The following is a 13,040-nucleotide window of genomic DNA, read 5'->3' on the forward strand; positions in this document are numbered from 1 at the left end:
GGAGAGAGGGGAACTGGCCAGGCAGAGACAGCAAGAGTGGTTTGTCGCTCCAGTGCCATTTTGTTCACCTTCCCACTCCTGGGCCAGACTACACTAAATCATAGGACCTACTAAAGAGATGAGTCTTCAATAAACACTTAAAGGTTGAGACCGAGCCTGCGTCTCTCACATGGATAGGCAGACCATTCCATAAAATTGGAGCTCCTTAGGAGAAAGCCCTCCTCCAGCTGTTTCTAGGGACAATAAGGAGGCCTGTGTCTTGTGACCATAGCGTACCTGTAGGTATGTACAGCAGGACCAAAACGGAGGGAGCGGTAGGAGCAAGCCCATGTAATGCTTTGTAGGTGAGCTGTAAAACCTTGAAATCAGCCCTAGCCTTAACAGGAGAGAGGCTAGCGCTGGAGTGATATGATCCACTTGTTTTGGTTCTAGTCAAGATTCTGTTTAACTGAAGCAGCTCAGTCCCTTTTAACATGGTTATAACTGTGTAGTTCAGGCAGCTCAATACCTTTTAATATAGTTATAACTGTGAAACCGAGGCAGCTCAGTCCCAATTGAATCTTCAGCACATTCCAGAACCATGAACAAAATCATTCCTGAATATTATCATACTCCGAGTCGATACTCACGTCATAAGAATTAATTCCCCTGGACCACGCCAAGAAATTGGGGAAAACAAACATTCTTGTCAAAGTGCCAACTTCATTGTACATTTTTTGTTATGCAAAAATAACAAAACATAACAAAAAGCTGCTGTGTTGTTCAAGGTAAAGGGTTCGCAATGATTCCATTTCAGTAAGTACACCCTGCGAGAAGAGCCCTGTGGCTTCTGGCTATTTGACGTGGCAGAGTGGAATATTGATGCCATCTGTTGTTCTCTACAGGGACCTAAATGAGTATTGATGCCATATGTTGTTCTCTACAGAGACCTAAATGAATATTGATGCCATCTGTTGTTCTCTACAGGGACCTAAATGAGTATTGATGCCATATGTTGTTCTCTACAGAGACCTACATTAATCTTGATGCCATTTGTTGTTCTCTACAGGGACCTAAATGAATATTGATGCCATATGTTGTTCTCTACAGAGACCTAAATGAATATTGATGCAATCTGTTGTTCTCTACAGAGACCTAAAGGAATATTGATGCCATTTGTTGTTCTCTACAGGGACCTGAAGGCGAGAGAGGAGACAAAGGAGAGGCAGGACCACCTGGAGCTTCCGGACCCGCAGGTGCCAAAGGACCCCCTGGAGATGATGGACCCAAGGGAAATCCTGTAAGAGTCACTCTCTACTCCCATAAGACATCAGCTCTCAGTGATAGAACCACGTACATGTTTTTAAGACATCTTGTCTATTTCAATAGAGTGGTGAACTGTGGCGAGTGCTTTGCTGACATTACTGTTTGTAGAATGTAGGAGACAAGTTTTACACAAAGTGCCATTGACAGTTGATATGGTTGGGGGGGGCAAGGGGGGGTCGGCGACAGCTAAACCTCTCACCATCAGATTTACAACAGTCATTAGGCACAAACAATATATTGTTCCATGGCCACTTAGGTTTAATATTGTAATATTGTGTAATATAATAAATGATATCTATACACGTTTTATGTTTTGTTTTTCTTCCCCTGTCTCTCCAGGGTCCGGTTGGTTTCCCTGGAGATCCTGGTCCACCGGGTGAAGCTGGTGTTGCTGTAAGCATCACGTCTTTGATTCATGCCTTTATGTATTATTATTCAACTATTTGGGCTGTAAATATACCAGTATTATGAGATGCCATCACTGTCAGTCAGACTGTAACGCCATTCCATGCGTATAGTGTGTACTGTATGTGTACAGTGACTCCCACTGTTACCAGGAATGGTCATTTGTAATGGAATCAGATCGTGGTGACCCATCTCACATGTACATGTTTGTGTTTCTTCTCTCTCTCTCTCTCTCTAGGGAACTGATGGCTCTGCAGGAGAGAAAGGAGAGGATGGTGAATCTGGTCAACCTGTAAGTCCATATGTCATAAATATTATAAACACAAAATCAACAATTTTACACAGCTCTGAATTCCAATTTGCAGCACGGTAGAGTGGGCGACTGTATGAGTGTATTACCCTCACCATTTGCCATTAGTCTGTCCTAATCGTCTATATATGAATAGCCTCGCATATCCTATCCAACATAACCGATACAACCCCCTGTGTGCTTTGCCTGTAATACATTACAATAAGCTTGCATTTGTGAATATGTACCTGCAATAGAGAACATTGAGTCATACAATTTCTTCTTCAGATCTGGTATATGAGTAATAGTATGTACAGATTTCTTAATATTTGTTTAGAAATACGAACAGCAAATCTGATTATTTAAGCCTTTGTTCGGGTGTGTGAATATCAGAGAGAATAGAGTAGATGTCACGGGTCAAAATTTTGATTGATGACCCTATGTGAACCTATGTGAACTCTATGTGAACCCTATGTAGTGATGACGTGTGCATGTCTTCTGGTCAGGCAAGCCTGGTTAGGTGGGGGCTATGGGGTGAGTAAGGGTCCATTTGACAGGCCGTTAATGATTGATGACCCAAGCCTGATAGACAAGCCTGGTTAGGTGGGGGCTATGGGGTGAGTAAGGGTCCCTTTGACAGGCCGTTAATGATTGATGACCCAAGCCTGATTTATGACCCTATGTAATGATTTATGACCCTATGTCATGTAGAAGGGTGCATGCCCTGGGTTGAGTAAGTGACCATGTGTCAGGTCAACCTGTTACTGTTTCTCACGGTTTGGGTTGGTTAAGGCCCCTTATAAAGCCGCTGAACAATACCTGTTTAAGACTGTACATGATAACCCCCCTGAATATTAAACAAAAATGACACCTATGCCAATTTTAGGGATGTTATGCTCGGCTTGTCATGAACCCAGTGACCAAAGCCTTGAAGAAGTTCTGTGTGAAGCTCCAGAATGTTTTAAAGGATTTTTGGGTACGAGTGAGGGCCACATGTCTTACATATTCCACCCGGAGGATTCTACGGTAAAGATATTCACAGACCGTGGACCCAAACCCCTTTATCCTGCAAAACCTGGGAGTTTTCCCCCGGCTCTGGGGATGAGAGAATGGCTAAACATCAGGCTGGCTCTTTGTAAAATTGAACAGGTCCTAAGTGTTACAAATGTGCCAGGATATGCGTTGGAAGAACAGGTCTGCGGCCGCAGTGATCTCAAGGCTCTAAGAATTGCTTCAATGGACTATAGCCCTGACAACAAAGTGACAATTTTAGCCTGTGACCTTTATGATAAGGCTAATGCTACAAAGTCTGTCAATTCTCCGGTAGCTTCCAGAGCCCGCAAACATGTAAACTTTTTTATTCCTGTGTTTAGTTTTAAATGGGTGGATTATCCAATTTTCATAACACTTATGAATAAGCTGGACATTCTCTTCCAAAATGGGGAACAGTTAAAGCGCTGGGCGAGGCTTTCCTTGAGACAGAGTCAAGACCAAAAGGCCCGACGGCGGATCTACCCCTGGAGTGAAAACTTACCATGTGTTGATGGACATAGCAAGAGAGCCTTGCCTTTTGAGGGTGAACTCGACACGGACAATGGCGGTTGGTTGCATAAGCTCCCAGGATCTGTAAGAAAGGCATCGTAAAATACCTTAAGAATGTAACGATATAAAATGTATGTACTAAATATTTTGAATGAAATAAATGGTTTTAAAATCAGAATCTCACCACGTTATGAACTCTCGCGTTTGTTCACTCTTAGCGCAGTCTGTCCCTGAGAAAAATCTTGCGGAAAAAGCCATGTGCGCGCGCATGTGCGTGAGGGAGTTTTCTGTAGTGGCTGTGTGTGTGTGTGTGTGTGTGTGTGTTTCAAAAACAGAAAAAGGGGGGCGGGTTGTTTGTTAAAAAAATACCCATGCATGCCTGGTGGGTCGTTTGAAACCAAGGTTTACACTAGCCTGCAAAACAGATGCCTACCCCCCAACAATAATATTGTGTCTTACGACTCCTAATCTTAAAGGCCTTTCATAAAACTATTTTTTTTAGGTGGGCTAAAAAGTCATTCATCCCAGCGATGTCGAGAACAACACACCCCCATGCATCTAGGTGCTAGCACCCCGGAGATTTTAGAAGCTCCAAAAGGATCCTAATGTTTAGACACACCCAATACCATGTGTTTGAAATGTGTCAAATATACCATGGGCGGGGGTATAGCCCGAAAAAAACGACAAACCCCAAATGCTATGTAAAAAAATCATTCAGGGGTTTTTCTCTAGGTCGTAGGGTACAAAAGCGCTAGAAACCATGGGCAATGTTAGCAGCGTTTTAGTTCCGATGCAAACAGCACCTCCAGAAACTCCAAGAATCGTTATCGGACTGAAGCGTTAAAAAAGATAATCGGGGAAAACAGTCTAATGGATCTATCGCAAGGTGAGTTCTTGAAATAAATCTTTATTAGATTTGATTGTTGTGGGGAATTGTTTGAAAAGCGTGGGATGTTATAGAAATATTAAACAATCATTAGGATCAGTATGCTTACCGTATAACAAGGCAATATTAGCTAAAGTGATTATAGCTTTAATATTGTCGAATGTTTTATAGATTCTGAAGCATTCACGCAGATACTCCGAGGTATAACTGAGCTCGAACCATCCCATGGGGCTCCGAAACAAAGTGCCTACAAACAAACGCCTGCCCTGAATTGTCAACGTAAGTAAGCTCCAAGAATTCCATACATAAAAATATTTATACCTTAAAAACAAAAAGTGTGGGCATCTTATATTAAAAGTTATTTTATATGTTTACAGAGGACCTAAAGCCTAGAAGGTTAAACGATGCCCTATGGAGCCTGAACGGTTTCTGCGAAGCATATGACTACGAGACAATTCTGCCCTACTCCCAGGATGTATTTACACAAAAGCAGCGAACAGAGACTTTAAACGGCAGGTCAACTCCCCTTGGCCAGGACAACGTTGTCCCCCATATTTCTAAACACCAAAGGATAATTAGTGCTCAGATCCACAGTTCCGCTTCACCCGAACAATTCTACTTGGCCGATATTCACGAGACGTCGTTCCAAGGACTAGGTATGAATCAATTATATATTATTATTTATATATATTATTATTTTAATATTTATATATTTTTTTTATGCCGGAATATGTTAAAACAAGGCCTAATGCTGTTTTTTTTTGTTTGTTTGTTTTTTCAGGCTCCCCATCTACCGGACCTGCAGATGTTGTAATACAGGTTGAACAAAGACAAAAGCCCCTGGTTTCAGAGCTTCTTCAGAACAGCCCTCGTCAAAAAAGCCGAGGTATTTAATTAATGTATTGTTAATATATAGGCTTATATCTGAAATGTATTTGGCATTTTTAACATATTTTAGGGTTAATAACCTATTTGTGTATGTATTATTTTTATTTCAGACTCCTCACCGGCTTATGAACACAACGCACAAACATCGGAGGATGCCCAGACAAGCATCCCCGAGGAGGCTCCAAAGACACCAGCGAAACCTGATGATGTCAAAGATTTAAATGACATTTCTGAGGTAGACGATTTGATGTTCTGTGAAGCTGCCAACCTTCTTGAATCGGCCAATTCTGTGGGGGAAACAGCAGATTCTGAAATAGACCAAGAACGTTTTTTCAAAGCGTTTACCCTGGGTTTAAAATCACGAAAGGCTCTACTCCAGAGGCGCATGTGTATTCTACTCGAGCATCAATACAATCAGGATGTGTCATTCTGGCGTAGCGAGCTACCCCGTATGTTAAAAAACATTAGGGCTAAAACAAGCAAATACCGCCGTTAAAAAACACACATGTAAACACACACACACACACACACATCCTTAATTAGACAGATGGCGCCCCCTATAGACCAAAGTGAGACAATTGAAACACTCTTAGCCAGGATCCCTACAGAGCTCCAAGATATAGTTAACCATATGAATGATTCGGGGGTAATTGACATAATGACAATAGATGAAAATCTATTATCCCAGATTCCCTCCGAACTCATAGACATTATTACACGTATGAATGAGTCAGGGCCTTCCGAGGAAAACATGTTAACACAGATTCCCGAAACCATCATATCTCTAATTACCCAGCTTAACGCGAGCCCTAGGTTTAATTCGGCCCCACAGACACCTCTAAGACAGCCTTTAACAACATTGTCCGAAGAGTCTGAAAGGCAATATGATGTTTTTGAACAGTTGGACAAATGTCTAGCAAATCTGGAGGGGGGGCGGTCTTGAGATCAGTGTACAGAACGAGAGCGCTAGGTTTAATTCGGCACCCCAGACACCTATAAATCAGCCTTTAACACCAATGTCCGAAGAGTCTGAAACCCAATACGATGTTTTTGAACAGTTGGACAATTGCCTAGTAAATCTGGAGGGGGGAGGTCTTGATCGAAGTGTACATGTTTTGCGTCGAAATAAATTCAACAATATTGAGGTTCGCCAGTTTTTCAATTTCGCATGGGGGGGTCAGATTCGGGAATATGCTGTGTTTTACGTAATGCTTATGGACACTTTGAATGAACTGTTAGCGAGGATTAGAGATTATAGCGAACCTAGGGATCTCTTACAGTTGGAAATTTGTGGAGACAGTCTACAGAGCAAGGTATCGCTTATTTTACAGAATGGTGAAGCAGAGCTTGAACAATTTGTTAAACTGCTAGAACGCCTTGTACAGTCAAATTTAAACGTGCTAGCAGATAGGACCCTCGAACTTGTAGTACAATTAGTACGCCAACCACAAGGGGGCGGGGGTCAGAGACGAAAGCTCGAGAGTTTAATGCAGTCCGAAATCATAAGCAATAAAAGGGCCTATCTCATAAACGTTCACAATCCAGGTAATAAGCTATGTTTTGCCATAGGTTTGGCCCACTTACTCAGCCCCGGATGTACGGATCAAGCCGCGTTACATAAAGCTCGAGAGCTACAAACTGCGGTGGGTCTCGGTATACAGGATGCTGTGGCTTTCTCAGACATAGTCAAATTTGAAAACTTTCTGAACATCAAGATTGTGGTTTTGTACCACAGTAGGGCTAATGACGCTCTCCTCAAGTTCCAAAATATACCCGAACCACATCCTAAGACTATGTACTTTTATGTGCAAAATGAGCATTACTATGCCGTAACTAACATCACAGCCTTTTTAGGCGCGCCATATGTCTGTCCAGCCTGTCATACCGGCTACACACGCATGGGGGGGCACTCGTGCCGTTACAACTGTTCAGTATGTCTGGATAAACATTGCCCTATGCAGCCGCTAAACTTGACCCCCTGTGCGGATTGTCACCGCACATGTCGTTCGGCCTACTGTTACGAAAAACACAAAACTGAAACATGGCATCCCAAGGCATGTAAATCTGTAAGCAGTTGTGACATTAACAAGAAATGTCCAAAATGTCATTGCAATTACAACCTTAAAATAGATAGCCCTAAACCTCATGTTTGTGGAATTATACACTGCCCAATCTGTAAAGGTCCTTTGAAAAGCAGAGACGCGGAAGCGGTTCAAGAAGTAACACATGAGTGTTACATTCAGCCCTTGGCTGAAGATGAACATACAGAGAAATATGTGTTTTATGATTTTGAGACAACTCAGCAATCAGGGGTTCATTTGCCTATTTTTGTGTCAACCATGACTTTCAAGGGTGAAAAATGGTCGGCCGAGGGACCCGATTGTGCCCGACTCTTTCTAAAACATTTTAGAAAAGCCCAGTACAGAAACTTCACGTTTATAGCTCACAATGCTAGGGCCTATGACTCCTATCTGCTTCTGAACCCTTTGATACAGCAAGGCGTGGCACCCAGTGTCATAGCTCAAGGGAGTAAAATATTATGCTTTGTTGACCCCGCCTTCAAACAGAGATACATTGACAGCTTAAGCTTCTTACCCATGAGATTGGCTCAAATGCCAGAGGCCTTGGGTTTTGAAAACTCTGTCAAAGGCTATTTCCCTCATTTCTTCACATCTGAGGAGAATCTACATTATATAGGATCTTATCCAGCCCCCGAAATGTACGGGTGTGATCAAATGTCTCCCAAAGAGCGTGAGAGATTCATGACATGGTACGAGACCGTAAGACATGGCACTTTTGATTTCCATAAAGAGATGGAATCATACTGTGACAATGACGTTGTTATACTTCGTGAAGGATGCCTCAGATTCAGAGAAGAGGTAATCAAAGATGCGGGCATTGACCCCTGGAGCTGTACAACTATTGCATCAGCGTGCATGAAAACCTATCGTACACACTATCTAACTCCTGAATCTATAGCTATCCCATCGCCAGACAACTACCGACGCCAATTCAAGGCCTACTCTAGTGGTTCCATTCAATGGTTGGAGTACTTGGCCCAGGATAAAGATATTTTTATCCAACATGCTTTGAATCGGGGGGAGAAGGCTTTTGGGCCTTACCATGTAGATGGCTACACACAGATTGACGGGGTTGAGACAGTGTATGAGTACAACGGTTGTTTCTTCCACGGTTGTAAATTATGCTTTGTCCCCCACACCTTGTGTGTCCTAACCCAAAAGACTTTTGGGGAAATGTACCAAGAGTTTCAAGACAAACTGAATTCTTTAAAGGCTACTTACGGGTTAAAAGTTGTGGTTTTGTGGGAGCACGAATGGACAGCCCTCAAAAAGGCAGATCCTAGTGTTAAGGCCTTCCTTACCCATTATGACCCTCCAGAGCCCCTGGAACCGCGACAGGCCTTGTTTGGAGGCCGGACCAATGCTTTGACATTGCGTTATGTAGCTCAACCCGACGAGACAATAGGCTATGTAGATTTTACATCCCTATATCCTCATGTAATGAGTTCCTCATTCTATCCTATAGGGCATCCTGAAATTATTCACAGCGACTTTGACGAACCCCAAAATTATTTTGGTTTAATCAAAGCGACTGTCTACCCTCCTAGGGGGCTGTTTATACCTGTGTTGCCTTACAAGGGTCCTAAAGGAAAACTTTTCTTTCCCCTTTGTCGCACATGCTGTGAAAACCACAACCAGGAAAACCCCTGTGATCACACAGATCAAGAAAGAGCCCTGACCGGTGTATGGGTCACTGTAGAATTCTCTAAGGCTTTAGAGAAGGGGTATCGTGTGGCCAAAATCTTTGAAGTGTGGAACTTTTCCAGGAAATCAGACACACTTTTTAAAGAGTACATCAAAACCTTCTTGAGATGCAAGCAGATGGCTTCAGGCTATCCTGCATCGGTCACAGATCAAGAAAGTAAAGACCAGTACATTCAAGACTACCATGACAGAGAAGGCATACTTCTTGACCCTGACAGAATAGAGGTCAACAAAACCAAAAGAAATGTGTCGAAATTGTACTTGAACTCCCTTTGGGGGAAATTAGCGCAGAGATGCAATATGCTAACAACTTCGATCATTAAAGACCCCGAAGAATTTTTGGAATTTGTTTTTTCGGACCAATACGAAATTTCACATTTTTCCTTCTTGAGTCAAGACATTGCCTTGGTGCAATGGAGGCGCCACCAAAAGTGGGTTCTACCCCCGGGTAATGTAAATGTGTTTCTTGCAGCATTTACCACAGCCTATGGCCGCCTTGAACTGTACACCCTCATGGAACAGCTTCAGAGGCGGGTTCTTTACCACGACACAGACTCTGTGGTCTATGTAAGCAAACCGGGGGATTGGACCCCCCCACTTAGCAACTATCTTGGGGGTTTAACGAGTGAACTCGAAGAGGGTGACCATATTACAGAATGGTCCTCATGTGGTCCAAAAAGCTATGCTTTTAGGACTAAAGCCAATCACGTGGTGTTGAAAGCCAAAGGCGTGACTCAAAACTATGAAAATGCACCGCGTGTAAACTTGGAATCAATCACGCGCTTGGTCGAGGGGTTCGTAAAGGACAAGAATAGTGACTTGGAGATTTTGAGCTCCTACAACAAAATAGTGAGGGATAAAAAGGGGTTCCATCTAAGAAACGCACCACTCACTAAAAGATTCAGGGTAGTCTATGACAAGAGACAGCTATTGCCTGACGGTACCACATTGCCCTTTGGCTACTGACTTATGCTACAAGCCCCAGTGTGTCTTAAAGCTTAAGATATTATGACTGCTGTCGAGGGTTTTGACCCCCGGCTACAATTGCCTTTTTCAGCATTAATTGCCGGCCCTTCAAACAGTGGCAAAACTTTTTTTGTAAAAAGTATTTTAGAGAATTCTGAACATGTGTTATCTCAAAAGCCTGACAATATTGTATGGTGTTATTCATGTTACCAACCTCTGTATGATGAATTATTGAAGACAATAAAAATCAAGTTTGTTGAAGGAATACCCGATTCTCTGTCTGATGATGAACTTCTCCCCCCACATGTAAATAATCTGCTGGTTTTGGACGATATGCTATTTGCTGGTAGCGAACACCCTGAAATTGCACGAGCTTTTACCCAATATACTCATCATAGAAACCTGTCCGTGCTTTACTTGGTCCAGAATGTGTTTCACCAAGGTAAAAATAGTCGGACCATTAGCTTGAATGCCAACTACATGGTATTGTTTAAAAATCCTAGAGACAAACTGCAAATTAGCACTCTAGCTCAGCAGATGTACCCTGGACGGAAATCATACTTTATGGAGAGCTATGAGGACGCTACCAAAGAGCCATTTTCTTATTTAATCGTGGATTTAAAAGCAAATACTCCAGAACACCTTAGGCTACGTACAGGGCTGTTTCCGGGGGAGAGGCCTGCTGCATACCTTCCTAAAAAGTAAACGCTATGTCTCTGCGTTTAAAAAGAAACCTCCCCCTCTTGAGAAGGCTAGTAGGTTCTACAGCTAAAGAACGGAAGGCCATCTTGGGTCGCTGTTCTTCAGATCTCATATTAGCCCTATGTGAGATTGCTTTGAATCTTCTCAAAGGACGCATTCCACTCACCCTGAACCAATTGAAAAAATTAAGGAGACAAAAGACAGCGATCAAACTCTTTGCCAATAAAAGGGCCAGTCTTCAAAAGAAAAGACATAGTATACAACAGTCTGGGGGTTTTCTTCTACCTTTACTCAGTATAGCCGTGCCCTTCATCACCAGCCTTATTGCGGCCAGACGTGGTGGTTGAACACGGGTTGTGATGGCCACTAAAATGTACTTGGTGCCTCAACAAGAGTTGGATAGACTTAAAAAACAAATGCAGGGTCCTGAAGATATCAGACAAACAGCGGAAAATGATTTGGATACGGCCATGAAGGATGTTTTGAACCGAAAAGGATTGAACCCCTATGATAAGATTCAAAAATACACAAACCTAATGCAAAGGTATTTGACTCGGGTAAAGCAAGGGGAGAGAGAGACTAACCATTTAACCCTTTCCCTACCGGACCCTTTAACAGATGTCGAACCTAACGATAGCCATGCCCCTGTAAGGCCTGTACCGTCGATCTTACCTAGTGGCGATAATATGTCGGGTGAAGCTCAAATGCCATTTGAAGATAAAGTTATGCATGACCTACTGACACATGTGCCTTTACGTAACAGGAAGAATGTTAAATACATTATGAACAAGATAAAAGACTCAAAGGGGATAGCTGCTTGGAACGACTCTGGAGAGTTTATCCTTCAGGGCTCTGTGGTTAGGGGGTCCCATATGCAGGACTTGCTTAAAAGTACCACGGCTGCCCACAAGGTTGCTGATGACCGAAGGCCTCCCGGCTGGCGTCAGTTTCTTAAGGCCCTGGCAATCCTCAACATCCCCCTCTCCGGTGTACCCAACCATAAGCTTCGTCAACAGATTCAAGCTTTAAAACAAAAGCCTTCAACGAGATACAGCACCCCTAAAGATGCCCCAACGACACCGGCCCCATATGAAAGCGATGATGCTAACTCATTTACTCCCATGAACGTCTCAGGACCTTTTCCTAAACCCGATCTCTCGGCGTGGTTAGACTTTTGAAAATGACTTTTGAATGACTATGATTAAATTCAATTAATTTTTTATTTGAAAAATAAGCAAGTTAACATTTGTGGCATTCTTGAAACATATGACGTGAGCATACGCCTTGATTACGCGTTCTTAAAGGACACACATTTGAACACTTTTGATATTTTCTAACAAAACAAGATACAAGGTTATCATTACTTCTTAAATCATCCTTATAAAGAGACATAACATCTTCAAAAGAAACTCCCCGGGCTCTTTGGCACAGGTAAAATACACAGTGGTGACCGCATGTAGTGGAAAGGTTATCTTGCACTTGTTTGATGTTGTAGTAGATCTTTGTACCGTTTAGGGTCAAAAAATCTTTAATAGATTTAGGGAAATGTGAAAAACCGGGGGGAAAGCCATAGGAATCAAAAAAAGTTGAGATTTTTCGTCCACCTTCCTGTTCTAATGTCATAGCTAGCCAATGTTCACCAGGCATGTGTTAGGATGGGTATTGACAATAAACATTGCAGGCCTCTCAGACCATATCTCCATAGGTAATTCATCACAAGCCAACACTCCACAAAATTGTTTTCCAATCAAGCGGCTCATGAGCCCGTCCAACTCTTGGGTATTCATGTCTTTGTTCAAAGGTCCTTAATAATAATCCACTAAGACCTGTCCTTCGGGCATTCACTTCCAAGATTGAATCAGAGCATGCGTAAACAATCATGCTAACTGTACAGGCTAAAGGTGTACGGAAACGCATTTCCAGCCTGAGGTTACCTTGGGACACCACAGACAGATTTCCTGAGGTGTCATCATCAGGTGATAAATTGAAAGCATACAATGTGTAACCCTCTGCAAAATCATTTCTGTCAATAGGTAAAGAGAGATCTTTTAGATGTCGCCCTGTAGCCAGGAATAGATTGTAAAATTCTCGCACAGATATGTTGTTATTAAATTGTGGTTGGAAAGCCTTCGCCGGAACCTGACGTCCGTCCTGACAGAGCGCTACATACTCTGCATTGAAGTGCTGAAAATTAAAGGGGTTTTTATCTAAACTGCCCGTATTAGAGGCGTGATCAACCAGACCTATAACCCATATCTAGGTAAAGGGCCTT

The 13,040-nt window shown here is 42.6% G+C and overlaps 1 protein-coding gene across 1 annotated transcript in view; it reads left to right on the top strand.

Annotated features, from left to right (window-relative positions):
* LOC109875786 (collagen alpha-1(XI) chain-like) overlaps positions 1-13,040 on the top strand; it is a 241,229-nt gene that overhangs the window by 188,101 nt on the left and 40,088 nt on the right. The window contains 3 exon segments of the mRNA XM_031836411.1: positions 1,172-1,279; positions 1,645-1,698; positions 1,949-2,002. Of these exon segments, the coding sequence (XP_031692271.1) occupies positions 1,172-1,279; positions 1,645-1,698; positions 1,949-2,002 (216 nt within the window).

This window comes from Oncorhynchus kisutch, linkage group LG11 (assembly GCF_002021735.2).
Source record: "Oncorhynchus kisutch isolate 150728-3 linkage group LG11, Okis_V2, whole genome shotgun sequence".
NCBI lineage: Eukaryota > Metazoa > Chordata > Actinopteri > Salmoniformes > Salmonidae > Oncorhynchus > Oncorhynchus kisutch.